We start from the raw sequence: 26,640 nt of genomic DNA, 5'->3' as shown, positions 1-26,640 counted from the left end.
ACCCTGCCTCCCATCACCTCCAGGGGGCAGTATTCCGGGGGCCTCACATCATCTGAAAAACGTGAGTCTGTTATAAAGCTGTAACTTTTCCATGAAGTTGCAGTTTCTACTTTGCTTGGAAGATTCCACAATGTGACTTAAAACATTTATATACTGAGAAAAGTTATGTTTAAAGATGGGAAAGATTCTGCAAAATCAGATTTAGTTTTTGGAGCTACCATGTAACATCCCAACACCACCAAACATCACAACAAAGCGCCGCATGCTGTCCATGCCCCCCATGGAGAGCTGCACTTCACACTAGTGAGCTGCAGATTTTTTTCATCTGTACGAAAATGACTTTGTGATACTGCCGAGTCCTACGTGTATCACCGATTAAGAAAATAAAATTACAAAACAAAGTGCGTATGTCACAGTGGGCGTGTACCAGTTCTGGTGAAGACGGGGGTAGATCTGCAAAATAGCGTCTTCAAAATAAGCGATTAAAGATTATTTAAAAATGAACCAATCTCTCCAAATACAATTTCAGAGGGTAAATGAGCTCTGAAAAGTTGATTTTGCAGAATAGGTCTGCTGTAAAGCCACACTGAGGAATGTTCCAAATTAAACTTTACAAGATAATCACAGCAAGTACAAAGCAGTGGGTGGGGATAGGGGGCAGGTGAAAACTGAAATTTTCTTAGTATTAAGCCTAAAATACAGGACATTACAGGATTACTTAAACATGCCTCACTCAGAATACAGCTCCAAGTACGTTAATGAGAGGACACTGTTATAACATGGTTCAAAAGCATGAGCCTAAAGCAGGACTGCACTGACCCGATGTCCTCCAGGGGTCTGCTTTGTCTCTGGCTCTGTGGAAGTTCCCTTGTCTCCCCCTCATTGGTCCATAGGGGGCACCGCGCTGGCCTCTGAAGTTCATCTGGCTCCACGTGCGCTGGTTTTGTGGCGTGTCGATATGGATGGAGTAAAAGTATTGTTGGGCAGCTGTTTTCTTCTGGTTTATGTTCAAAATGGTTCAAAGGTCATCAAAACAAAACATGTCTAAGATGACAGGCTAAATCATTCAAACGTACTTGTATGTCACGGCAACAGCGGCATTAAACTGAATGGCAATGGAAAGTAACTGAAAGTGTAGCCAGGGTAACCAAGCTCGTAACCAAGGAAAACAAGTTGCTCTGGTAAAATAGTCTAGGTTCATTCCTGGTTTAGTCCTGGTTTAGTGCTGGTTTAGTCCTGGTTTAGTCCTGGTCTAGTCCTGGTTTAGTCCTGGTCTAGTCCCGGGTTATGTCTTGATTAGTCCTGTTTTAGTTTAGAACCAAGTATATGCTTCTTAACTTATGTTTATTGAATACTGTATGCGGAATCTGCAGCATTTATGTATGAAATCAAACAGATCTGAAGAAAACCAACACAAAAACAGAAAAAAAAACAACAACATTCGAAAATATCTGAATAAAAAGTACAAATTTAATAAAACTCCAGCACAAAATGTTTCACACAGAAAATCCTCTGAAGACAAATCTCAAAACAGGAGAGACTCTGAAAGAACTCAACATTTTAACCGTTTAAAGCTCCAAAATCCCGTACAGAGACGCTGCATTCATGTGACACCAGCACACTGTTCCCTATCCCTCTAGTTTGAACAGCACGGGAGACATGAAAATGAAATGATTTTTTCACATTAGCTTCAGAAAGTGGTGCCATTATTCAAACCCAAAGACGTGATTGTCGTCAGTTGAAATGACTTTAAGCCATGAGATTAATATGACAATTTGTGGAGCTGATCCCAAACACATAAGAGAAGCTTCAACGTTTGTGAAGCAGAATTTTGGAGATTTCTTTAAAAACAGTCAATCTCCAATAGCGATGTAAAGGCCCGCCCTCCATATGAGATTATGACATCATCACATTCTAGTGAACCCAAACTATTCTTGTCTTTGAAAAACTACAGACGTCTTTATTTATGACGTGTTAACTACATTAGAACAGGATTTGGCAGAAAATTTGAGCTTTAAAGTTCATTTCAAACTGATAAAAACAGGTCTGAGGTTTTAATCTGCACCAACACTTCCCATATCAATATATTTAAAGTTGCACTATGTGACTTTTGTGGGGGAGGGTCTGCTTGGAATGCTCCACAGTAGGACATTAAACTTATCTCTATGGAGACAAGCAGGTAACAGGTCAGATCTGAGGAGAGGCTCACAATAATAATGTATTTTCAACGTATGAATCAATGCAACATAGATACGTTTAATGCCATACTGTGATACTGTGGAACATTCCAGGCAAAGCGATAACATCTCCATGGCAACAAACATGTGGCAGATACCAGAAAAGCTGCATAGTGCAGCTTTAAAAGGTCTGGCATTATGATCTATGTTCTAATGTTGTTTCCTCATCATAAACAGACCTGGAGATGTGTTTTGTTTCATTCACACATGTTTAACACACAAACTCTGCATATTTAGACTGAGTTCTTCTCTCAAACAGAAAACACTCTGTTCCACCTTGTGATGTCATGTGGTAATACAGGAAGTGCTCCACTGTGTTTTTAAAATCCATAGACATTCACTGATCATTTGGATCAATTCAGCTCTGGAATTGCCAATTTCTACTGAACTACAGGTAAAAGGAGCTGTTAACATGAAAACGACCACTTCATGACATCACAAGGTGGAACAGAGCATTTTGAGCTTTGTAGATGTTACAGACTAATAATAAAGAGCAACTGAAATATGTGTGAATGAAACAAAACACAACCTCAGGTCTGTTTTTGATGAGGTAACAGCATTATAACATGACTAAAAGCTCACAAGAGTCACTTTTGTGTAATATAGAACTTTTAATGAAAATGTTACAGCCTGTAGACTCACACAGTATCCAAGAAAATAAAGTTCAACAAAATTTCAATTACAAATTTTGTCCAGAAAAACAGATAAAAAACAATAAGACTTGAAATAATAACTCACAGCTTAGACTTAAAAATCTGTTCACAAAAAACGGAGGCTGAACTTGACCAGTGTTGAGAAAGGCACCCTCACTGTGAAAGAAAACAAGATATAAATGTTAACAATGTCTAGGTTTACTCCAGATGCCCCTCCTGACTGGAATATTGTAGAAAGAATAAAGGGAAAGTAATGCAATGTAGCTTTTGTTATTCACATTTTTTAATACCTCCAGGAGCATTCACATCTGAGAGAGACTGAAATCTGATCTTTAAACTCATCAAGAATCACATGCATTTCAAACCATGTTTCAGAGGTCTAAACTACAGGGTTAGCGGCTTTTACCCAGAATAAGACCTCATGAACACTCAGGGAGGGCATCTGACACACAGAGAGGGCATCTGACACACTGGAAGGTTTAAGGCTTAATAAAACACTCACATTTTAATCCAGAGCGATGCAGTCCTCCATTTCATTTGGGAAATTTCTTTTTGTTGTTCTGCAAAATGAACAAAAGCATTTTCTTAAACCAGGTCAGATTATCCTCTCCTCTGCTTTTCTGCCCCCTCTGATTTTCTGCCCCTCTCCCCTGATCTGCTACTCTTCATTCCCTGTTTCTCTGACCCTATTCTCCGCCCCTCCTCTGTTCCTCTGATTCTTTCCTCTGCTCCTCTACCCTTCTCCTCTGCTCCTCTGACTCTGCCCTCTGCTCCTTCGACTCTCTCCTCTGTTCCTCTGACCCTCTCCTCTGTTCCTCTGACCCTCTCCTCTGTTCCTCTGCCCCTCTCCTCTGACCCTCTCCTCTGACCCTCTCCTCTGCTCCTCTGACCCTCTCCTCTTTTCCTCTGACCCTCTCCTCTGCTCCTCTGACTCTGCCCTCTGCTCCTTCGACTCTCTCCTCTGTTCCTCTGACCCTCTCCTCTGTTCCTCTGACCCTCTCCTCTGCTCCTCTGACCCTCTCCTCTTTTCCTCTGACCCTCTCCTCTGCTCCTCTGGCCCTCCTCTGTTCCTCTGACCCTCTCCTCTGTTCTTCTGCCCCTCTCCTCTGTTCCTCTGCCCCTCTCCTCTGCTCCTCTCCTCTGCTCCTCTGGCCCTCCTCTGTTCCTCTGACCCTCTCCTCTGCTCCTCTGACCCTCTCCTCTGCTCCCCTGACCCTCGCCTCTGTTCTTCTGCCCCTCTCCTCTGCTCCTCTGACCCTCTCCTCTGCTCCTCTGGCCCTCCTCTGTTCCTCTGACCCTCGCCTCTGCTCCTCTGACCCTCTCCCCTGCTCCTCTGTTTTTTGACCTCCTCTGGCTCTGCTCGTGTCAATATTTAGTGCTTACCTTAAAAAATTTTGGTTGTACGGCTGCAGCTCCCTTCAGTAATTTATTTTTTTCTGCAAAAAACGTGACATTGTTGAAATTTGAATGGAGTTCAGCAGTAAAAAGAGGCTGTGGTCACATTAGTAGTACTCACTCTTGCTGCTCTTCCCCTGGTGAATGTCTTCTGTAACAGCCTTCTTCTTTTTCTTTGACTGGAGCACACATGGCGCCCCCTCTGGACACTCTGGGGGCAGTTTACTTTTCTTTTTCTTTGGTTTTTCAGGCTCCAATACTTTACTCCTGAGACACAAAACACAGAGTCTGGGTCAGAGGATGCAAAGAGGGTCAGAGTAGAGCATGCAGAGGAGAGCGTCAGAAGGACACAGAGGAGAGGGCCAATAAAGCAGAGGAGCAGTTCAGAAAAGAAGAGGAGAGGGATGAGAGGAGGAGCAAAGAAGAAGGTCAGACGGTCAGAAGATGCAGAGGAGAGGGTCAGAGGATGGACAGGAGAGGGTCTAAGGATGCAGAGGAGAGGGTCAGAGGAGCAGAGGAGAGGGTCAGAGGAGCAGAGGAGAGGGTCAGAGGAGGAGCGTACATGGTGGTTGGAGGTACAGTTCCATTCTTGAGTTTTTCTTTCAGTTTGATTCTCTTCTGTTGACTCAGTTTGTGTCTTTTTTTGCCTTTCTTTTTAGGCTGCACAGCTCCATCTGCTGGAGAGAAAAAACAACACTGTGAGATTAGACAGTATATCAGATGCCCTCCCTGTGTCTCCATGGTGTTATTGTGTGTAAATGCTGTAGTTCAGACCAAAACCAAATGCGATCTGTGAGTTTAATCTCCCTTTTTTACAGATAAATACAACATTTTGTAGTACATCTCTTTTTGAATAGTTTATAATGTTTTTTGCATGAACTCCCCCTGCAGGTGTAGTCTTGTGAGTGCAGTTTGGGTCAGATGCATAGTCAGATCAGAGATTTAAAAGTTTTGTCGATTAAGAATTTCTTTAGAATTATCCAGACCTACTCAAATATGCACGAATCACTCCAAGTACAACTTCAGAGGGTCAATGAGAAGGAAACAACTATAACATGGTTAAAAGCTCTAAAAAGTCTGAATAAGTCTACTTTAATGTTTGGTTTTGTTAAATCAGTCCTATTGTGCTTGTGTCACTCTGTAGTTATAATCTATGACTCTGTGGATTATTATGTTATAATTTGGACATTTTAAGTCACAATATTTATCTAAAACAACTTAAAAGAAAAAAGTCAGTTAGAAAACTGCGGTGCCCAATGGGAGCTGACGTCACCGTAAACATCACAACAAAGTGCTGCACATCACACAAGAGAGGAGTGGATTTTTTTCATTTGTGCCAAAATTACTATGTGACGCTGCCAAATCCTACGAGTATCACAGATTAAGAAAACAAAACAAGACCAGGGCAGAGGTGGAGCTGAAAACAGGACTTGATTGCCAATATGGCGTCTTGAAAATAAGTGATTAAAGATTGCTCAAACATGAATAACTCCAAATACAACTTCGGGTGAGTAAATGTAACATGGTTAAAAGCTCTGAACAGATTTGTAGTTTGCAGAATTCACCCATAATGTTTTGTATTGCATGTTTGTAGAGATTTTGGCTTTTTTTGCTTTATAATAAAATGCATTATTCTATTCATGACTCTGCCCCCTGTGATCACTGACCTCCGGACAGCTCAGTGTCGCCCTCTGCTGTCGGCGCATCACACTGCACCTCCTCGCACTCTTCCCTCTTCCTCTTCTTTTTCTTCTTTTTCACCATTTCCTCTTCTGTCGTTTTATCCTCTTTTTCATTCACTAGTGTGTCTTCTACTCTATTGTCAGCGGCTATTTTCTGCTTTTTCTTTTTGTTCTTTTGCTTTTTAGGCGAGATGTCCGCATTCACTTGTTCCTCTGCTCCTGGTCTCTCCTCCTCCTCCTTCACTTGTCTCTCCTCCTCTTCCCTCTCTTCGCTCACGTCTTTTCTTTTCCTCTTTTTGTTTTTTCGTTTTTTAACAGCTCTGTCTCCTATCTCTTCTTCTGTTTGCTCCTCACAGACACCTGGACTCTCCTCCTCTCTCCTCTCCTCCTCTCTCCTCTCCTCCTCTCTCCTCTCCTCCTCTCCCTCTCTTCTCACTTCTTCCTCCTCCGTCTGTCCCTCACTCCTCTTCTTCACCAGGCTCTCCTCTGCTTCACTTGTTCCTGGTTCAGTTTTCTGTTGTTTTTTCTTCTTCCTCTTCTTCTTTCCAATGGATTGAGGCTCCTCTGATGGCTCCTGCTCCAACACCACTGAAAAGATGAAACACAAATCACATTTAGGGACGACTGAGGTCACAACATCAAGTGTTACAAATATTACAATTTAACGCAACAGTGAAATCCTTCATCCTCTGCTTTATGAATTAAACTTTCCAAGTAATAAAGTCAACTTGAGGTGACATAAAGAGGCATTTTACAGAGAGGGGGTATTTGACTTCTATGGGGTATTATGTGCTAACACAAAACACATTTAGATCACCATGTTAACTTTTACTGTTTTGAAAAATTCTACATGAGCCCAAAACAACGTATTAAAATGTTTTATAAGTTTATAAGAGTCCCCTCTCCCTTTACTCCTCGTGCTAAGTCACTCCCCCTTCAGAGCGCTATCATAACACACTCAGTGTGCATCCCACTAAAGAAACTATTGCACATCACATCAGGTTTGTTGAGTTGTTGTGTAGAGTTTTATATCATATTTGTATATATTTATGGAGAATTGCCATGTGGGAGCATGGGTGACGTAGGCTTGTGAGATCTCTAGATTACTCAAACATGCATGGACGACATCTAAAACCTCTTCACGCATGTTTTTGATGGGGGAACATCAAAAAGTCCATTTTGCAAAGTATCCCCTTTTTAAATCAACTACTTTTTTGCTGAATCAATTGAATAGAAATTACTTAAAATTTTCAATTATTATTTATCCTGTGATGAGTCTGACGCAGCGAAGCGCACAACCTCTGCTTCTAATGCCATGTGTTTTATCAGTTTACTTCACACTGGGGATGTAACAATAACCCAAATATCGTGATTTCGTGTCATCAAAAGTCTCTCATTGGTATGGAAGCCCGTTTCCGCCATGAAAAAAAAAATAAAAGCCCCACAGAAAGTCGAAATTACGAGTTTTAAACTCGTAATTATGAGTTTAAAACTCGTAATTATGAGTTTAAAACTCGTAATTATGAGTTTAAAACTCGTAATTATGAGTTTAAAACTCGTAATTACGAGTTTAAAACTCGTAATTTCGACTTTTAAAACTACTAATTATGAGTTTAAAACTCGTAATTATGAGTTTTAAAACTACTAATTATGAGTTTAAAACTCGTAATTAGAACTTTTAAAGTCTTAATTGAGCTTGTAGCACACTGCAACTGAGTGTACAGAGCAGAGGAGACAGGAGGAGGACTGTTATGTTTATCACCTACATACTTTTAAAAAATGAATAAATTAAGCTCCAGTAAAGTTTCTGGCGTCTTGAACAAATCAGTGGGCCCTGAGTGCTGTTCTGACCACTCATGAGCTGTGCTCTGTGTCTGTGAGCGCTCGTTTTCCTGGTCTGAGCAGAGTGCCAGCTGGTCACAACCCCGCTGGTTTATTGAGGAAATTATTAAAATACCAAATTCATTTAATCAAAATTGATGAGGTTCACTTTTTGTAAATGTTACATTCCCAAAATTACGAGTTATAAACTCATAATTCATACTTTTAAAAGTCCTAATTACGAGTTTTAAACTCATAATTAGTAGTTTTAAAAGTCGAAATTACGAGTTTTAAACTCGTAATTACGAGTTTTAAACTCATAATTACGAGTTTTAAACTCATAATTACGAGTTTTAAACTCATAATTACGAGTTTTAAACTCATAATTACGAGTTTTAAACTCATAATTACGAGTTTAAAACTCGTAATTTCGACTTTCTGTGGGGCTTTTATTTTTTTTTTCATGGCGGAAACGGGCTTCCATACATTGGCCTTTCACACCATATCAGATTATAAGTCTCTTTGCTTAAATGCATTGGTTTGTTGCAGCAGCAGCTAGAAAACAGAGGGAACTACAAAGACCATGATCCTTTGCTGTTTCAGTGGAGACTACTTGAAAAAACAACTGTTATTAAGCACTCTTCAATCTGAATTTTTTGGATGACGACAGCAATAATTTACACTGAAGTCTTGTTGAGGAATATTAAAAGAAATAGCATATTTACAAATCACAAAATGTCTGTCCTGACCATTTCTATTAGTGACTAGACCCAACTACTCAATGTATAACAACAAAAAAAACATTTAAAAAAGATTAATTGTATCTGTCCCCGTCTGTATTAAATTTAATTGGCCTGTAGAATGTTGTGATGTCATCTGAAACACAGCTATTAAAATATACAGTGAGATATATACATCATCACATCCCTACTCCTTACTGTCTCTTACCTGAGTCTGTGAGGCCAGCCTCCTTCTGCTCCGACTCTTCCTTCTCCCTCCCCTCCTCCTCCTCTCCTCCCTCCGCCTCTCCCTCTACCCTCTCCATCCCTTCATCTCTCTCATCCTTTCCCTCGCTCTCTTTCTTTTTCTCCTCCTCTATGCTCTCCCCTGTCTCCCCCTCCTCCACATTTGTCTCCTTTATCTCCTCCTCTTTTTCCCCCTGCTCCTCCTGCTCCTCCTTTCCTTCTCTTTTGTCCCCCTCCTCCTCTTCTTCATCTTCTGGACTCAGCATCAGAGAGAGAGCCATCCCCTTTGACCCCTAAAGACAGACAGACCACAGGAGAATACAGTTCACTCCGAGTCTCATATTAAAGAACACAGATGTATTGTGCTTGTGTCGCTCTATAGTTATAATCTCTGACACCTGTGGATCATTGTGTTATAATTTAAACATTTTAAATCACAATATTCATCTAAAAAGACTTGATAAAAGACACAAGTCCGCTAATACATCTGCTTTAATATATGTCCTTTTTCAGGGTCCCATTGGCTCCCTTTTAGTCTATTGATTGACTGGTAGGGCGTGTCTTTAGTCGTCTACAGCCTTCTTCTGAAGGACACAGCTGTTGTAAAAATCTGACCTAATTTAAAAAGCATCTCACCTCCTCCTCGGCCTCTTGTGTGGGCTCCTCCAGCTCTGCAGAGTCTGAGAATATGAACAAAGAAATGCTGTTATAAGAAGGACAAATCTGATTGAGTTTAGACCAGTTTAAGTTCTTTTTGTCCTGGTTCAGTCCTGGTTTAGTACCTGGTTTAGTTATAGTACAGTCCTAGTATAGTCCTGGTTCATTTCTGGTCCTGTCCTGGTTCTGTCCTAGTTTAGTCCTGGTTTAGTCCTAGTTTAGGTCTGGTTTAGTCCTGGTTTAGTCCTGATTCAGTCCAAAGTCTGACACGTGTCTATCTGCTGTCCATACCTTCAGGGGGAGGAGCTTCAGTCTCTGCTGAAGTGTCACTGATTAGTTCAACTGTCAGGTCTGATGTGGCTGGGGCTTCAAGGGTGGAATTCTGTCAATCAAATCACACAATCAGATGCCCTCCCATCCTCCTGTATCCTTATGTGTCAGATGCCCTCCCATCCTCCTGTATCCTTATGTGTCAGATGCCCTCCCATCCTCCTGTATCCTTTTGTCTGTACCTCCGTAATTTCATTGTCTTCCTCTGGTTCAGGGTCCTGCTCCTGGTTTAGATCTTGCTCTGGACTTGGGTCTTGGTCCAGACTTGGATCCTGCTCCGGACTCGGGTCTTGTGTTGGGACCACAGCCTCTTCAGAGTCCTCTGTTTGGGGGGAATCCTTCTCTGGAACCTCGCCTGGAGCTTCAGACTGCAACCAGTTTGAAAAAGACCCCAAACTCAAATTACAACAATTCCTTCAACATTTGAAATAAAACTTAATACTTTTTGTCTGAATCCTGATCACAGTTTGAGGTCATTAAACCACTGGTGTCATTAGATAACTGATACTGGCATACTTCCTATTGCCACATCAGTGGAACTGAGTTTCAGCTGTGTCCGGTATCTCCCTTGGAAGTTTACAAATAGGCCTGTCATGATAACACATTTTGAAGCACGATATACTGCTACAAAGATATATTACAATAAATGATAATATAATATAAACACAACAAAGCAGGATAATCTCAGAGAAGCAGTTTTAAATAGAGAGTATCATGAAGAGGCCTGAGCTGCAACAAATAATAATAAACACAATGTACCAATAATTAGCCATAGAAGTCACTTATTCAACCTTTTTCAAATATAATTGTATTACAACAAAGTTGTATTTTACAAATTTTACAAAAGAAAATGTACACATGGTAAGTACTGAGCCCAAAATATATTGTTCTAGCTTCATATACTGAACGATAGGCCTGTCATGATAATTACTATATCGACTTATGACCATATTCTGGTTTGGGCCATGTCCCTCTCGTCAGATAATGATTTAAAATATTGCGCTCGGTATCATTTTAAAGAAAACATTTCTGTATTTCATTTACGCACAATTGTAACTGTCTCTGAAAATGACCATGGTAACCATAGCCATTTAAAAGTGCGAACATTTTTTCTCCATTTTCACCTGAACTGTTTTGGGACTTTTTACTCTAAACCCTCCAGGAACAGGACAGACACATGTTCCTGGAAGTTAAATTACTCTGTGGAATTTGAGAGTTCAGAAAATGTACAATATTCTCACAGATTCTCAGAGGCACATCTCCCATTGAACTAACCCTATAACTACAGTTCCATCAGCTCTGATGGTCGTTGGAGATTTCTGCTCAGGAAAAGTCAGGAAACTATTAGATTTTTTAGTTTCGAATTTCAGCATTATTTTTGTTGTTATTCTTGTAATAGTTTTTTTCAATTTCATAAATTAGAGCTATAGGTAAGTTTAAATGCGCACACACCGCTCACATAGAAATGCTATCAGAACTAAGACTATGTACAAAAGTTTGTCTGAAACTGAAACTGCACTATTCAGAAATAATTTCTGCTTAAATGAAAGACACAATTGTTTTTTTTAAATGACACCAAACACAATAGTTGAATGCACCGTTGTTACAGAAACTGGAACTGTCTATCCTCCAAAGATCATTCAAACTTTTCTTTCCAGCATATTAAATATCTATAAAGTTTATGTTTTCCTCGTCTTGATGAATCCACCAGCTTAACAACTTCATTTGCATTTTCTCCTTCCTTTTATGAGGATTTTGGCCAAAACATCCCATTTTGCATATTAATTTGGCCCCAGGAGCAAAGTCTGCACAGGGTCTGTAAAACGTTGATAAAGTCTTTCAGCACGTGTCCAAACATTTAGACAATACACCGCAATATACATCAGCTGCATGCTCTGCTTGTGACTATGTGTGACTGCTCTGTCTCTGTCAAATAAATCAATAAGTAAAATAAAATTCTGTGTCACCTCGTGGTCTATCGCTGGTTCAGACCCTGTTCCAGATCCTGGGTCAGACCCCGGTCCTGTCCCAGCGCCCTCTGCTGGACTCATGTCTCCGTTCGTCTCACATCTGTCCACTGTCCCCAGAGCCGCGGGACTCAGTCTGCAACAGGACACAGACAAAAAAATATTTTAATAACTTTTACACTTAAAGGCTTGATCCTAGTTTTAGTCCTGGTTTTAGTCCTGGCTTAGACCTGTTTTAGTCCTGATTTAGACCTAGTTTAGCCTTGATTTAGTCCTGCTGTTGACCTGTAAAGGGTTAACACGCAGCCAGTCTTGTTTTTTGATTCGTTCAGTTGTAATCACTAGATCCGGACTTGAATAAACCTGCTGTCTGATCGGCTGAGCCTTTTCCTGTCTGATTTAATCCTGGACTAAACCCGGTCTAAACCTGGCCTTTACATGGTCTAAGGAGAGATCTGAACCTGGACTACAGCAGATTGGAGTCAAGGCCAAAAACATTATAACATGGTCTAAAAAGACTGGCTCAAGCTGATCATGGAAAGGTTCGATTAATTTTAAATTTGGGCTCATCCTTCAGTGTCTCTAGGCTAAACCTGCGTTTGACCCATCCTTCAGTGTCTGTAGGAGCTATTTGTCTATTTTTGTTTGTTCTAAGATGAGGTTATAACTTTTGTTTATTTGAAATGAGTTTACTTTGCCTGCAGTGTCTCTAGGTTAAACCTGTCAGGGGCAGTGATCAGGAGTACCTAGCTGGAGGAGGAGTGTGTCTTACCTCTTCCACACAGAGTAAATGTCCTGCAGACTGGACTGTCCCTCTGCGCCTTCCACCTGAGACACAAAAGAGCATATTTGGAGCTGGTTACAAAAATGAAAATGTTGTATTAAATTAAATGTCAAGTTAGAACATAAATAATAAAATAATACAAAAATACAAAAAAAATGTTCTGCACAACAGTTGCAACATTTACAAATCAAGTCTTCAGTGGACATGGACTACTACAAGAAATCTGCAGGATTTGAGACTATTTCAGTGCGTGATCTGAACAATACTACACACTTATTAAACGGTAGTAACAGGAGTACATGTGTTTAGGCTTTAAAGCTCCAACCCGGGACATTTTGAGACCACGCTGCCGCAGAAACATTGTGTTCTTTCGCTCTTAACAGGCCACAAACTGGAATAAACCACTTAAAAATGCACTTTTACACCTCAATATCCCGATTTCGGACATGAGGAGACAAAAAGAACAGTTTGTACCGAGGCATGTTTTATTTAACGCGTTATGTAACTGCAATAACATGGTTTATATGAAATAACAAGTGAGAATATGAGGAAATCGGTAGAACAAAACCAAAATAAGTCTGTGCCGAAGCTCTGGTGACTTCGCGCATAAACAGATGAAGTTATTACCTGAGAGACGTGTTTTTGGAGCTTTTTAGCCGCTTTGGTGAAACCTCGGCTCTGTAAATGTTGATGAATAAGAAACAGCAGCGCCTCGTCCTCGTCTGCGTCCATTTCTGCGGAATAAACGCGGCGACAGCCCGGAAAATGCGAAAAAAGCGCTGTTATGCCTGTTATTAACAGTCGGTTACAGATGCGAAATGTGCAGCATGTGCGCGAGCCGACGACGCCCCCCTCGAAAGGCATCATGGGAAATGGAGTTCCGAGTGAGCAAAACAAACCAACCAACCAGAGTCCCACTCAAAGAGGAGTCAAATAGGACTGAAAAAGAGCCACATGTGCGTAAAAACGTGTACACAGCTCTCCACGTGTCTCGAAACTATTCAGACCTAAAATATATATGTTTGTGTTTGTTTGTCGTGTTGGAGTTCACCCTGGTGACCCAAAGGCGCAAAGATGTCGCATAGAGTGAGGAGCTCACTCACATGGCAAGAACTCGTAGTAGAGCCGTTGCTCCCCCGTGTCAAGAGGAGCCAGCTGAGGTGAATCGGGCATCTGTTCAGGATGCCTCCTGGGGAGGTGCTTGGGGCATGTCCCACCAGGAGGAGGCCCCAGGAGACCCAGGACACGTTGGAGGGACTATGTCTCTTGGCTGACTAGCGTGACGCCTTGGGGTCCCACCGGAGGAGCTGGAGGAAGTGTCTGGGGTAGGGGAAGTCTGGGAGTCCTTGCTTAGACAGCGGCCCCTGCGACCCAGTCTCAAAAAAATGGATGGATGATAACTGTTACTTAACTGATAAAGTAACTTTGAACACTTCGACACTTTCTATAATGGAACCTCATTTCGCACAGAGGCAGGCCTTCATAAATCCATGTATCGCTTCCTAAAACCGGCTTTGTATCCGCTTCTGCAGATCACAGTGGGTCCTGGGGTCGTAGACGCGCTTGGAGTAGTGAGCCCCAGCTATCCTTGACCACTCAAAGAGCCACAGCGCTACGTAGTCAGATACAAAAAGAGCACATGGATAAACTGAATGGATGAGTAAGTCAACAAAACCACAGCTAACCAGCCCTGATTTTATTTTATTTTAATCCAGGTTACTGGAGTGCTACTTGAGTGCCTTTGCAGTTCTAATAGTCAAGGTTTCACCCAGGTGCTCTTCTGGATGAGGGCCGTTTTAAACAGAATATATATATATATATATATATATATATATATATATATATATATATATATATATATATATATATATATATATATATATATATATATATATATATATATATATATATATATATATATATATATCTTCCTTCAAAAAAAAAGCACCTTCAGATGTTTAGAAGGGCCTTCAAAGTAAAAGCACACATTTTACACATCTGTCCACGAACTCTGGATTAAACCAGAGTTAAACCAGGACTAAACCAGTGCTCAAGCAGAACTAAATCAGGACTGAATCAAGACTGACTCATACTAAGCCCAATGCAAAAACAGGCTGGAACTGCAAACCTTTTGGTAACTGGGCAAACGTCTCCAGTCATTGGACTTCAAATGATCAGTGGTAATGTCAATAATAGGAGATCATAGTAGAGGAAACACCAGTAGTAATAGTAGGATAGGAGTAGTAGTAGTAGCAGTAGTATAGGAGTAGTAATAGCAGCAGTAGTAGTAGTAGTAGTAGTAACAAAAGTAGTAGTAGGAGGAGTAGCAGTACAACAGTAGTAACCGGTTCATATATGTATGTATAATAACACAAAATCGTACTTTTGTTTATTACAGTTTTGCTTATTCCTGGTGTTTGGTTTAATGTGCAGCCTTGTTCCTCCAGTCTCCTCTTCTGTGTTTTTGTTTGTTCTTCGTGTGATCTTGTCTTGCCCCTGTTGTAAAATCAGGGTTTGACCTCTGCCTCTTCCATTTATAAATCCAGTATTGGGAGGTCAATCATCTATTGTAATCTCGTGATAAATATGTGCCCTTTTGTTATTATTTTTGCCTTTATTTACATCTGTAATTATATTTTACGTGTATTTAAGTTAATATTGAGCTCTGATGTTGCTCTGTTGTTTTCATTTCTTCCTGTGAACACGCGCAGGGAGATGCTGACTCTGTGTATTATCTTTTCTCCTGTAGTTTGGGCTGGACCAATAAACAGCTGCACATGCTGATCCCATTTTTTACTTTTGTGAACCAGATTAAACGGAGAGTGCCTCCAAAAATTCCCGCTGTGTCCCGTGGCTCCTTAATACATCACAAACTGCACAAAACAACACAACGCAGAAGTCCACCGGTCACACAGGAGCAGTAGTACCCATAGTAGTAGCAGGAGTAGTACTAGTAGTAGTCGTATCTACCAAAGAAGATGAAATAATTATTTGACGTTACATATTTTATTTTGAAAGAGCCTCGCGGAAGTGCCCTGCGCTGGCGCGTGTCTCTTGACGCACAGAGACGCTCCAGGGAGAGGGACGGGTTTAGCTGGCATTGACTTGGATTGGCTTGGTTTGCGTCGGGACTTTGTCGGAACTTTGTCTGGACTTTGGGACATGTGGCGCCGTCTCCTCCGCGCTACTCCGCCCCGGGCCTCGGTCCAGACTGAGCCGAACCGGGCCGAATCGTGAGGAATGCCCCGGAGAGACGCTCGAAGCCCGGCCACAGCGGCACCGATCCACCCGCTGATCACAGGTATCGATCCGCGCATCACGGGTATCGATCCGGGATCGGGCCTGGCGCTGTGTGGTGTCTTTGGCGTTTCTGAGCCAAAAGCGCACCGCACGAGCCCAACACTGCGGCGTCTGAGCGCGAGAAAAGTGCAAAACGTGGCAACAAACATCTGGAGAGGCAGACTCTGTGCGGAAAGATTAAAATAAATAAAGATACACTAGATCGATACTGGGGAGAAATAAAGGAGCACTATGTAAGTTTTGTGATGGGGGTCCAACATCTAATTGACTCCATGGAGATTGTGTTGGTTTGCCTAAAATGTTCCGTAGTATGACATTAAAGTTATCAGTCATCTATCAATTCAGTTACATTTTTGTGTTCAAAAACATGCATTTTTGCTGTGGGTAATGTCACCTCTCCACAGATCTGACCTGTGACTTGAACTGACTTGAACACCTTGTCTCCATGGAGATAGATGAGTGGAAATGGACTTTTCAGAGCTTTTAACCTTATTATAGCTTAGTTGTTTCCCCTTACCAGTGACCCTCTGAAGTTGTATTTGGAGTGATCTGAGCGTGTTTGAGCAATCTTCATTCGCTTATTTTCAAGACGCCATATTGCTGATCACTCTCATTTTCACCTCCACCTGCACACGCCCACTGTGACGTACTTACATTTTTCTCCAATTTAATTTTCTTAATCTGTGATACACGTAGAATTCGGCAGCACTGCGTAGTCATTTCGGTACAAAAAAAAAAATCTCCAGTGTGATGTGCAGCTATCCATAGGAGAGGCCGACGGGATGCAGCACTTTATTGTGATGATGTTTACGGCGACGTCAGGTCCCATTGGGCACCGCAGTTTTCAGCGGAATTGTTTTTTATTAAGTTGTTTTAGATCATTATTGTGATTTAAAATGTCCAAATTATAACATAATGATTCACGGGTGTCATAGATTATAACTACAGAGTAGACACAGGCACAATATGTCTGATTTAATACTGTGGCTCATCTTTATGGAGAAAGACATGTAGCCTCACCACAAAAGTTACACAATACACCTTTTAAGTCAGATAATGCAGGGCGATAAGTTGATGAAGAAAGTCTAGTCAAAACATGTCCAAATAATGATTTAAAGTCATTTCATTTCACAGCAATAGTCCAGTGTGGGGGAGTAGTCTGGGGAGAGGGAGACCTGCGTGATTGATAGATGGTGTTTGATTGACAGGTGACGTTTGAATTACAGGTGGTGTTTGATTGACAGGAAGATGAAGGCAGCGGTGTTTGTGACTGTGCTCAGTCTGCTCCTCTGTGTGGACAGCTCCAAAACCAAGAACTCATCCAGGTCTGAGCCCGGCTGGACCCTGGACACAAGACCAGACCAGGATCTGGGACTGGACCAGGATCTGGGACTGGACCAGGATCTGGGACTGGACCAGGATTTGGGACTAGACAAGGATTTGGGACCAGACAAGGATTTGGGACCGGACAAGGATTGGGGAATAGAGCAGGATCTGGGACCGGAGCAGGATCTGGGACCGAACCAGGATCTGAGACCGGATCAGAAGCCAAGGAGACCACATCTGATCTTCATCCTCATCGATGACCAGGTGCAGAAAAATATATCCAACCACATCACAACATCTGCAGAGACATAGAGATATTTGACCTACCCCCTTCTTAGTCTAACACTACAGGGATATAAGAGGATGGGAGGGCATCTGACACACAGGGATGTAAGAGGATGGGAGGGCATCTGACACACAGGGATGTAAGAGGATGGGAGGGCATCTGTCACAGGGATACAGGAGGAGTAGAGGCAGGTTATCTGAAACTGGAATATACAGGACTATGACGTCGTTTAGAGGCAATAATGGACTCAAACTTGAACTTTAACAGCCACATCAAATCAAAAACATCTGCAACTTTTTACCACCTAAAACTTTGCAAAAAATCAAAGGTATACTGTCAGAACCAGATTTAGAGAAACTTATCTATACATTTGTCAGGTCTCTGCACTGGCTCTTGTGGCTCAGGGAATAGACTTTAAAGCAGCTCTGCTTGTGAACAACATGGACCAGCACCAAAGAACATCTCCCACATGTTAGAGCCACATGAACCATCTCACACTCTGAGGACTTCAGGGACCGGCCTCCTGCTGGTGCCCAGAGTCAGGACTAAACATGGAGAATCAGTGTGTCAGTTTTATGCAGCTAAAAACATTCTTCCTGAAGATGTGAGACAAGCCTCTACTTTGACAATGTTTAAATCCAGACTCAAAACAGTTCTGTTTAGCTGTGCATGTGACTGAAAGGTTTTTATTCTGCACTTTTCTCCTTCAATATTCATATGATGATTATTTGTGATTATTTATGTTTCGATTAGTTGTATTGTGATTTTAATGTCACTTTGAATTACCTTGTGTGTGAATTGTGCTATACAAATAAACTTGCCTTGCCTTGACATCTGACACTCTATTCCTCCACAGGGCTATAATGACATTGGGTATCATAACCCCAGGATTCGTACCCCCACCCTGGACCGCCTGGCGTCAGAGGGAGTGAGACTGGAGAGTTACTACGTTCAGCCGATCTGTACGCCGTCACGCAGCCAGCTGCTCACTGGGAGGTACCACGCCAGATCTGTGCAAAAGACAGGAGCAAAAGACAGGAACAAAAGACAGGAGCAAAATGTGTAAATGACAGGTGCAAAAGTGCAGACGTGCAATAACATGTGTTTACATAGACAGTGGCACAGTCGGTTAAGCATTGCCCAACTACCAGAGGGAATCAGTTTTATATCTATGACCGATTAAAGAATTGTGGCCTAAGGTACCTTCTATCACCCAGACCTAAAGCTAAACAGGGAAAACAAGAGGGATAGCCAGTATGCTAATAGCCAGTATGTATAGGCAATGTGCTAATTGGTTTGCGTTCACTCATTCACTTCCTGAACGATTTTGTTAAGTATGACTCAGGGAAAGTTCACACAATAGAGTTAACTAATACAAAAGTTCAGTTGACAGAATTAAACCTATTGTGTCTGTGTCTGCCCTTTAGTTATAAGCTATGACACTCTTGAATCATTGTTAGAAAGAAGTCACTTGAAAATAAGCAATTAAAGATTGTGAAACCTGTACAAATCACTCCAAATACAACTTCACTGAGTAAATGATGAGTACCGGTAGTAGCTATAACATGGTTAAAAGCTCTGAAAAGTCCAGTTTGCAGAATAGGTCTGTTTTAAGATATTTTTGACTGGATTCTCCTGCTTTAGGGTTTTGTGCCAGTGGTATTGAGTAGTTTTATTATTCATGTTTATATTGACACATAAATTTCACTCTTTCAAAAAAACTGACAGGTGTTTGATTGACAGGTACCAGATCCACACAGGTCTGCAGCACTCGATCATCCGCCCGCAGCAGCCAAACTGCCTCCCCTCTCAGCTGGACACTCTGCCCCAGAGACTGCAGCGCCTCGGCTACAAAACTCACCTGGTGGGCAAGTGGCACCTGGGCTTCTGCAGGTACCACGCACACACACATGCACACACGGACAGACACACACATGCACACACACGCACAGACACACACAGACAAACTCACGCCACATATGCAGAGATACAGACACAGATGTACACAGATACACACACGCACAGACAAACACACACACACGTAGAGATACTTACACAGATGCACACAGATACACACAGCACACACACACGTACACAAACAAGTACAGAAATATAAACACACCTATTGACACTTGCAGTAACATCGTGCTGGTAGGTTCAGCACGTATGTCTGTTGAGGAATGTTTTGCCGTTACCATGGAGATATAATGCACATATTAGCAAACAGCCAAAAAAAGAAATTGACAAAATGTATTTAACAACAGAAGCCAGTGATCAATAATATACATTTATTTGAGAGCAATTTTTTTAACAGCACAAATCAGCTCTCCTGTTGTAGTTTCAACTAAGTCAGTTCTTTCGGGTCAGATTTTGTTAAAACAAAGCTCAGATTAAAGTCTATTTGGAGTAACAGAGCTTCAGACAGAGCAGAGCCCCCAGTTAGCTTCTTTCCCCCAGGGAATGTTGATGACATCAGCTGCAAAGTGTACAAGTGCACATGCAAAGTAAACATGTCCTTTTTAGAGGCACTGGACTCTGTTGCTGTGTCCATGGGCCAAACACTTCTTCTGACATAGAAGTGTGTGAGGATCTAACCCTCACCCTCTGTTTCAGGAAGTCGTGTCTCCCAACAAGGAAAGGCTTCGACACCTTCTTCGGTTCTCTCACAGGAAGTGTGGACTACTACAGGTGACAGGCGCTCCCTTTCACAATAAAAGCACATCTCTTTCACAGTAAAACCCTTCTCTGTGCTTGTACTCATTCTGTTGTTCAGTTACGGCTCGTGCGATGGTCCTGGTGTCTGCGGATACGATCTTCACGAGAACGAGAGTGTGGCGTGGCATCAGGAGGGACGATACTCCACGACTCTGTTCACCCAAAGAGCCCGAAAGATTCTACAAAGCCACTACCCGCCAGAGAGGCCACTGTTCCTTATGCTCTCCCTACAGGTGAGACTCCAGCTAGGTACTCCTGATCAGGATCAGGCTCAGATCCTTAAATTTTATATACAAATGAACATAGCTAACCTGCTAGCTGCTGCTTTCCAAACAGGAAGTGAGCATGGACATGCTTCTGGCTCCACTGACTTTGAAAAACTGTGGCTGCTGTCAAGCTTGTCATTTTGGTCTTAAAATGTTTGTATTAATCTGCTCTACATGATCTTTGTGTTTTGATAATTTATTTATAAATCAAGATATGAACATTAATAACAGACCAATCAGGTGCCTTCTTTCCCAGAGGTTGCTCTCAATAGTGTTAGCAACAGGTTTGATTGACAGTGTTGCTAAGCCACTCTTTCCAAAGCAGCAGTGCGGGCGGTATGTAACTCAGCTTCAAATTGGCCCCTGTGAGTGACATCACACTCCCTCAGTCCACCTCTTTATACAGTCTATGGTCAGGTGTGGAGAAGGGTCCAGCTTGGTACTCTTGACAGGTTTAACCCTTTAGAGGATGGGACACTCGGTGATGGCTCAGAGACAGTTCACATAATAGGTTTAACTAATTAAAGTTTTTAAAAAGTCCAGCTTACAGAATTAAATTTTCTTAAAGAAGACATGTGCTTGTGTCTGCTCTATAGTTATAATCTATGACATCCTTGGGTCATTTTGTTATGATTTTGACATTTTAAATCACAATATTCATCTAAAATGATGTAATTAAAGAAATAAGTCAGTTGATTTCTGTGTTAGAAAACTGCAGTGTCCTATGGGAGCTGACATTGCTATAAACTTCATCACAACAAAGTGCCACATGCTCTTGGTCCCTCCTGAATAGCTGCACATTACACTCGCAAGTAGCAGATTTTTTTTTCATTTGTGTCCACTGATTAAAGAAAATTTAACTGGAAAAGGCAGTACGTCACAGTGGGCGTGTACCGGTAGAGGTGAAAACGGGGGGTAGATGTTAATAAAATGTGTCGCTGTGCTCCTCGTTCAAAGGAGGGTACAATGATACGAACGTCAAAACATCACGATTACATAAACTGTGTGGATGACCTTTGAACCCTTTCCCACCAGTACTTTAACATGTTTGGGTTTGACTTCCCTCCCATGCTCCTGACCCATTTCCTGACTACTCCCGTAGGCCGTGCACACACCACTGGTCTCGCCAACGTCCTACCAGTACCCGTATCACGCCATGACCAATCTGAGCCGCCGCAAACTAGCCGCGATGGTGTCGACTGTGGACGAGGCCGTGAAGAATGTGACCTACGCCCTCAGGAAGACCGGCCTCTACAAGAACTCTGTGATCATCTACTCCACCGACAATGGAGCCCAGCCCTTCACTGGAGGAAGCAACTGGCCCCTGAGAGGACGCAAGGTCATCCTCTGCACCGCCGACATCCTCTGCACCCTCTGGCCATCTTATCTGCTCCTCTACCCCTCTCCTCTGCTCCTTTGACCTCTTCCTCTTCCCCTCTCCTCTGACCTTTCCTCTCTTCTTCTCCTCTGACCCCCTTCTCCTCTGTTCTTTCGCTGCTCCTTTGACCCTCTCCTCTGCTTCTCTGACCCTCTGGTCCTCTGGTGTTTGTGGTGTGTTCAGGGGACTTACTGGGAGGGAGGAATCCGCGCTGTCGGTTTTGTCCACAGTCCGCTGCTCAAACGCAGGAGACGAGTCTCCACAGACCTGCTCCACATCACAGATTGGTTCCCCACTCTGGTCCGACTGGCAGGAGGAGACCCAGACCAGGTCTGAACCAGGACTAAACCAGGACTAAACCCGGCCTCTTTTCTTTCCTAACTCCTGGTTTCTGGTTTAGAGTCCGGGTCTGGATGGGTTCGACATGTGGCCGACCATCTCTGAGGGAAAACCATCTCCACGAACTGAGATCCTTCACAACATCGACCCACTCCACAAGAACTACAAACCCTCTACAGCCTGGGACAGCTCTGGCAACGGGTCAGGTAAGAGGAGCAGAGCCAGAGGAGCAGAGTCAGAGGAGCAGAGGATTCCCTGTAAAAGCCTTTATTTGTTTTACAGTGAAGAGACCCACATTTAAAAAAACTCAGAAAAAGAAAAAAAAGATTCTGAGGCAGAAGCCGAAGCAGAAATCAACGTTTAAAGTGAAAAAGAAACACAAAAAAACATTCCCAAAACGATTACGTAAAAACCAGAGACGAGATGCCGGAGGGAGCAAGGCCCAGAGGAAGATTGGGGTTCAGAGGAAGACCAGGGTCCAGAGGAAATCTGGTGTCCAGAGGAAGATGGGGGTCCAGAGGAAGACCAGGGCAGAGTCCAGGCAGCGCTACAAGAAGGTGAAAACATCCACAAATTCCAAAGTCCACCATTTTGAATTGTGTCCTGAAATGTCCCTGTATGTCAGATGCCCTCCCTGTGTGTCAGATGCCCTCCCTGTGTGTCAGATGCCCTCCCTGTGTCTCCATGGGGTCTTATTTTGTGTCAGAGCTGTTACCTTGTAGTTTAGTTTTCAGATTTCAGTCTCAAATGTGAATGGACAGGTTTAAAATGTGACATGTAATTATATTTTATGCAGTTTAAATCCAAGTACTACAACATGACCCTCCCGACCTCCAACCCAAAGTCCAGACCTGAGATCTGGTCCAAACCTGGTCCTGAGTCCTGGTCCAGTCCAGAGCCTGATCCGCTCAGCCCTGGTGAATTGTGGGATACATCAGTGCAGGCAGCCATCAGAGTGGGCGACTGGAAGCTCCTAACCGGAGATCCTGGTCACGGAGATTGGGTTCCTCCTCAGGTACAGGAGCATCCTCAGGGCTCTGGTTTAGTCCTAGTTTAGACCTGGTTCAGACGCATCCAGATTTAGTTTTGGTTTAGTCCTGGTTTAACCTGGTCTCATCCTAGTTTAGTCCTGGTCTAGTCCTAATCTACTCCTGGTCCTCTCTCCTTAGATCCTCCCGTCTCTTCCCGGTCGCTGGTGGAATCTGGAGCGATCATTTTCGTTCTCTCATAAATCCATGAAACATTCCAGTGTGTGGCTCTTTAACATCAGCGCGGACCCGTACGAGAGGCAGGACGTGTCGGACCAGAGACCAGAGATAGTCCAGGTCCTACTCCAGCGTCTGGCCCATTACAACCGGAGTGCTGTACCTGTGGTGTTCCCCCCCGATGACCCCAGGTGTGTGTCGCTATGGTAATGGTGCTTAGGGTTAAGGTGCACTTTAATATCCTTCATTCATTGATAGAACTTTACTTGTCTAACCTGGCTCGCAGGCCTGATATGTGCCACTCTGGGATGGATTGCTGCAATCAATTGAAAAACGCAGAACTTGAATCTGATAGGTCAAAGTGTCACATCAGCAGTACAAGCCGAAAAATCAAACTTTTATTACATCCAGTTGAAAGAAAAGCACAGACATATTCCCTATTCACACATGCACAGAGTGCTTACCTTCTGCATGTTTTTTCAAACATAATCATCCTGTGTTGATACTGAAATTGGCTGAAGAACATCTGCGCTTCCACACAAACTTCAATGCTGCTCTGTGATTGGTCACCAACCACCTGCCAAGATGGATTCTGTAAGCATGTTCCTTTTATCCGATCAGAAGCATCACTGGAGACCAGAGAGTAAAATCACATGAGGTTTATTCCCTATACATCCAATCTAATACAAGCCATGAGTTTTTGAAGTCACAGATATCACGAGAATCCATCTTGCTGTGCAATGTTAATACCTGTCTGTTCTATAGTTATAATCTATGACACCCATAGATCATTTGGACATTTTAAATCACAATATTGATTTAAACAACTTAATAAAATAAACAAGTCCACTGAGGAGCAGGGCTGAGGAGCAGGGCTGTGGAGCAGGGCTGAGGTGAAGAACATCATGAACATTATGAAGAATAAATTGAAAGGTTTCTTCTTTACAGAGCCAACCCAACAAGGCGCAGAGGAGCCTGGGAGCCCTGGATCCCAGAGGAGGAAGGTACAGAGGAGGAAGAGGGTGTGGAGGAGGTGCAGAGGAGCAGTGGAGCAGAGGAGAAGGAGGTGCAGAGGAGTAACAGTGGAGCAGAAAAGAAAGACAAGAACAAGAAGAAGAAGGAGAAGAGGAGGAGAGGAAAGTGTCACCTCTGCAAACTCAAAGCTTTTTTCCACAAACTCAACTCAAGAATGTTGGCAAACAAGATTTGAACCAGGACTAGACCAGGACTGAAGCAAGTCTGAAACAAGTCTTAATCAGGGCTGAATCCATAGCATACTTCAGAACTAGGCCTAAGGTACTAAACCAGTCTGAATCAGGACTGAACCTCATTGAGGCTTATCTGACAGGACATGAAGAGAGAGACATGTTGAACTTGCCGGGACCTGAACTCATGACGCTGTGGTTTCGTTGCATATGCGCTGCAGCTGTGTACCACTGAGCCACACAGCCTTTTGCACAAATGAGGCAGACACCATTTTGAGCCAAATCCTTCTCAGAAAATATCTGACTTTTTGAACGTTTTTTAGTGATGTAGATCATGTTATTGTTTTTAAAGGATGTGTGGTCAAGCATGAGATGAGACAAGCACCATAAAAGTGACATAGTGCAGCTTTAAGGTTTGAAGAAAAATTTGAGTTTTAACTGAAATACCACTAATGAACAGTTCTGATTATTTTTTATAGTTTTAAAATGTGAATATACATACATGTTTTTTTCCTAGTTCTGAATGTGAAGGACTAGACTGTGATTAAAAATGTATATATATATATATATTTTTTTTTTTTCTTAATTCTGATGCTTTATTTTTGCCCATCTGACATATGGCGGATACAAGAGAAAGGGAGGATGGGAGGGCACCTGACACACAGGGATACAGGAGCCCATAATTATAAGTGTAGAATTGTCCCAACTTTAAAACACACACGAGAGAAATACTATAGCCTAATAAATCATCATTTATAAACGGTAGCCTCTAGTCCATGGGTCCCCAACCCTGTGCCCGTGGGCGCCATGTCCCCCCCAAGCCCCACATGAGTCGCCCACAGACCGGTTCTAAAAATAGCACAACTCACTAATGAGCTGCATCTAAAATTTAATTTTATTTTGTTGCTATTTTTTTTTAATCACCCTTGCGTTTATATAGATTTCAAAATGACAATATCTTAAACATATGTTCATTATACGTGAAGTTTAGATAAGTTAAGGTGAACTTTGACCTACTCGCTTCAAAGTCAGTATTGTGCGCGTGACAAAACCAGTGCTCCACTCGCGAGCGCTGTGAGGATGCGCTGAATGCAGTTTCTTACTCCAAAACATGGTAGAAAATAAAAAGATCACTTTCACAACCATTTAAGACTGAAAAAGAAACCTGCGCGTATCTCATCTGCGGAGCGACTGTGGACGCACACTCCCCACGGGGACGCACACTCCCCACGGGGACGCGCACTCCCCTCGGGGACGCGCACTCCCCACGGGGACGCGCACTATGGACAGAACAAGCCCAGAGCTAAACGCAGCTTTGGGTAAACAACAGGCTTTTTTCACGACACCGGTGAAAAAGTCACACAACGCAAATGAGATTTATTTAAAAACATGTAAGCTTATTTTTCTTTAACATTACATAATTGATAACTTTATGAAACATGGTGCAATGTGTATTATTTATGTTTTGTTAAAAAGGTTTGTCAGTGGAAGTGAAAATGGGACACTTTTCCTATGAGATGTAGTGATGTGTCATCTGGAAATTTAACAATTACTAAGATTAGTAAAGTTAAAGTGCTAAATACTGATATCCGTTTCCCTCCTTGCTCATTGTTGATAATTATTTTGAGAAATCATTAATGTGATCAGTGTCTTGCAACATGATCAGTGTGTTCACTTAGATGATTATCGTTTGTTATTAATAATGTTTAACTAAAGGCAAACTGAGAAAATTTGTTATTTCAGAAGAGTGTCTCAAACTGGTAGCCCTTCGTATGACTCAGTGCCCATAAAGTAGCTCTCAGGTTACAAAAGGTTGGTGACCCCTGCTCTAGTCATAGATGTTATGTATGTTTACATGTAGACACACACATCTCAACCTCTTTTCCACACTCGGATCCTGCCCCGAGTGGCCTGATGACCACGGGCACTAGGCCTTCCCCTGCTCTTCTGGTGTGTGTAGGTGTGTGTACATACGTACACACAGTCTATGGTTCATACTGACAGAAGACGGGCATCAGTACTAGTTTCAACATCAACACTAAAATGTTCATAATTGTACCTCCTGGTTGGACACAGCCAGTGACATAAAGGTAATTCCATAACTGTTATCTAGCACCATAATGTAAACA

At 42.4% G+C, this 26,640-nt stretch overlaps 3 protein-coding genes across 4 annotated transcripts; 1 reads left to right on the top strand and 2 right to left on the bottom strand.

The window, feature by feature from the left end:
- Positions 1-2,916: 2,916 nt before the first annotated feature.
- On the bottom strand, positions 2,917-6,352 carry LOC129457053 (protein FAM133A-like). The gene is made up of 6 exons (XM_055228797.1): positions 5,953-6,352; positions 4,848-4,962; positions 4,407-4,552; positions 4,274-4,326; positions 3,393-3,450; positions 2,917-3,046 (listed from the first exon to the last, which is right to left on the bottom strand). The coding sequence occupies exons 1-5, from the start codon at positions 6,047-6,049 to the stop codon at positions 3,424-3,426; spliced, it is 438 nt and encodes a 145-aa protein (XP_055084772.1). The 5' UTR covers positions 6,050-6,352; the 3' UTR covers positions 2,917-3,046; positions 3,393-3,423.
- A 2,468-nt stretch (positions 6,353-8,820) lies between these two features.
- LOC129457018 (histone H3.v1-like) lies at positions 8,821-13,285 on the bottom strand. The gene is made up of 8 exons (XM_055228615.1): positions 13,119-13,285; positions 12,480-12,535; positions 11,708-11,843; positions 9,923-10,108; positions 9,702-9,792; positions 9,390-9,433; positions 8,915-9,046; positions 8,821-8,835 (listed from the first exon to the last, which is right to left on the bottom strand). The coding sequence occupies exons 1-8, from the start codon at positions 13,221-13,223 to the stop codon at positions 8,821-8,823; spliced, it is 765 nt and encodes a 254-aa protein (XP_055084590.1). The 5' UTR covers positions 13,224-13,285.
- Positions 13,286-15,567: 2,282 nt separating this feature from the next.
- On the top strand, positions 15,568-25,075 carry LOC117385446 (arylsulfatase I-like). 2 transcript variants are annotated; one of them, XM_055228788.1, is made up of 13 exons: positions 15,568-15,792; positions 17,036-17,381; positions 18,260-18,399; positions 19,147-19,296; positions 20,017-20,091; positions 20,177-20,351; positions 21,487-21,723; positions 21,946-22,092; positions 22,163-22,307; positions 22,384-22,658; positions 22,898-23,116; positions 23,271-23,497; positions 24,255-25,075. In XM_055228788.1, exons 2-13 carry the CDS (start codon positions 17,040-17,042, stop codon positions 24,514-24,516), a joined length of 2,394 nt encoding a protein of 797 aa, XP_055084763.1. In that variant the 5' UTR covers positions 15,568-15,792; positions 17,036-17,039; the 3' UTR covers positions 24,517-25,075. The 2 variants fall into 2 exon arrangements, with proteins under 2 accessions (XP_055084763.1, XP_055084764.1); XM_055228789.1 differs by having other exon boundaries at positions 17,018-17,381; positions 24,255-24,926.
- The last annotated feature ends 1,565 nt before the right edge of the window (positions 25,076-26,640 follow it).

The sequence above is a fragment of the Periophthalmus magnuspinnatus genome, chromosome 17 (genome assembly GCF_009829125.3).
Source record: "Periophthalmus magnuspinnatus isolate fPerMag1 chromosome 17, fPerMag1.2.pri, whole genome shotgun sequence".
In the NCBI taxonomy this organism is placed as follows: Eukaryota; Metazoa; Chordata; class Actinopteri; order Gobiiformes; family Gobiidae; genus Periophthalmus; species Periophthalmus magnuspinnatus.
This window is presented reverse-complemented; position numbering and strand designations above follow the sequence as displayed.

Bases quoted from the DNA above. Each gene is read 5' to 3' on its own strand.
- LOC129457018 (XM_055228615.1), bottom strand. From the start codon at position 13,223: ATGGACGCAGACGAGGACGAGGCGCTGCTGTTTCTTATTCATCAACAT. The intron at 10,109-11,707 runs GTGACACAGAAT...AACTGGTTGCAG, and splicing joins AACCAGCGATAGACCACGAG to TCTGAAGCTCCAGGCGAGGT. The intron at 9,434-9,701 runs GTATGGACAGCA...TCATATTCTCAG, and splicing joins TGAAGCTCCTCCCCCTGAAG to ACTCTGCAGAGCTGGAGGAG.
- LOC117385446 (XM_055228788.1), top strand. From the start codon at position 17,040: ATGAAGGCAGCGGTGTTTGTGACTGTGCTCAGTCTGCTCCTCTGTGTG. The intron at 21,724-21,945 runs GTCATCCTCTGC...TGGTGTGTTCAG, and splicing joins GGCCCCTGAGAGGACGCAAG to GGGACTTACTGGGAGGGAGG. The intron at 23,498-24,254 runs GTGTGTGTCGCT...TCTTCTTTACAG, and splicing joins TTCCCCCCCGATGACCCCAG to AGCCAACCCAACAAGGCGCA.
- LOC129457053 (XM_055228797.1), bottom strand. From the start codon at position 6,049: ATGGTGAAAAAGAAGAAAAAGAAGAGGAAGAGGGAAGAGTGCGAGGAG. The intron at 4,963-5,952 runs GTCAGTGATCAC...TTTTCTCTCCAG, and splicing joins CGACACTGAGCTGTCCGGAG to CAGATGGAGCTGTGCAGCCT. The intron at 4,327-4,406 runs GTGAGTACTACT...CGTTTTTTGCAG, and splicing joins CCAGGGGAAGAGCAGCAAGA to AAAAAAATAAATTACTGAAG.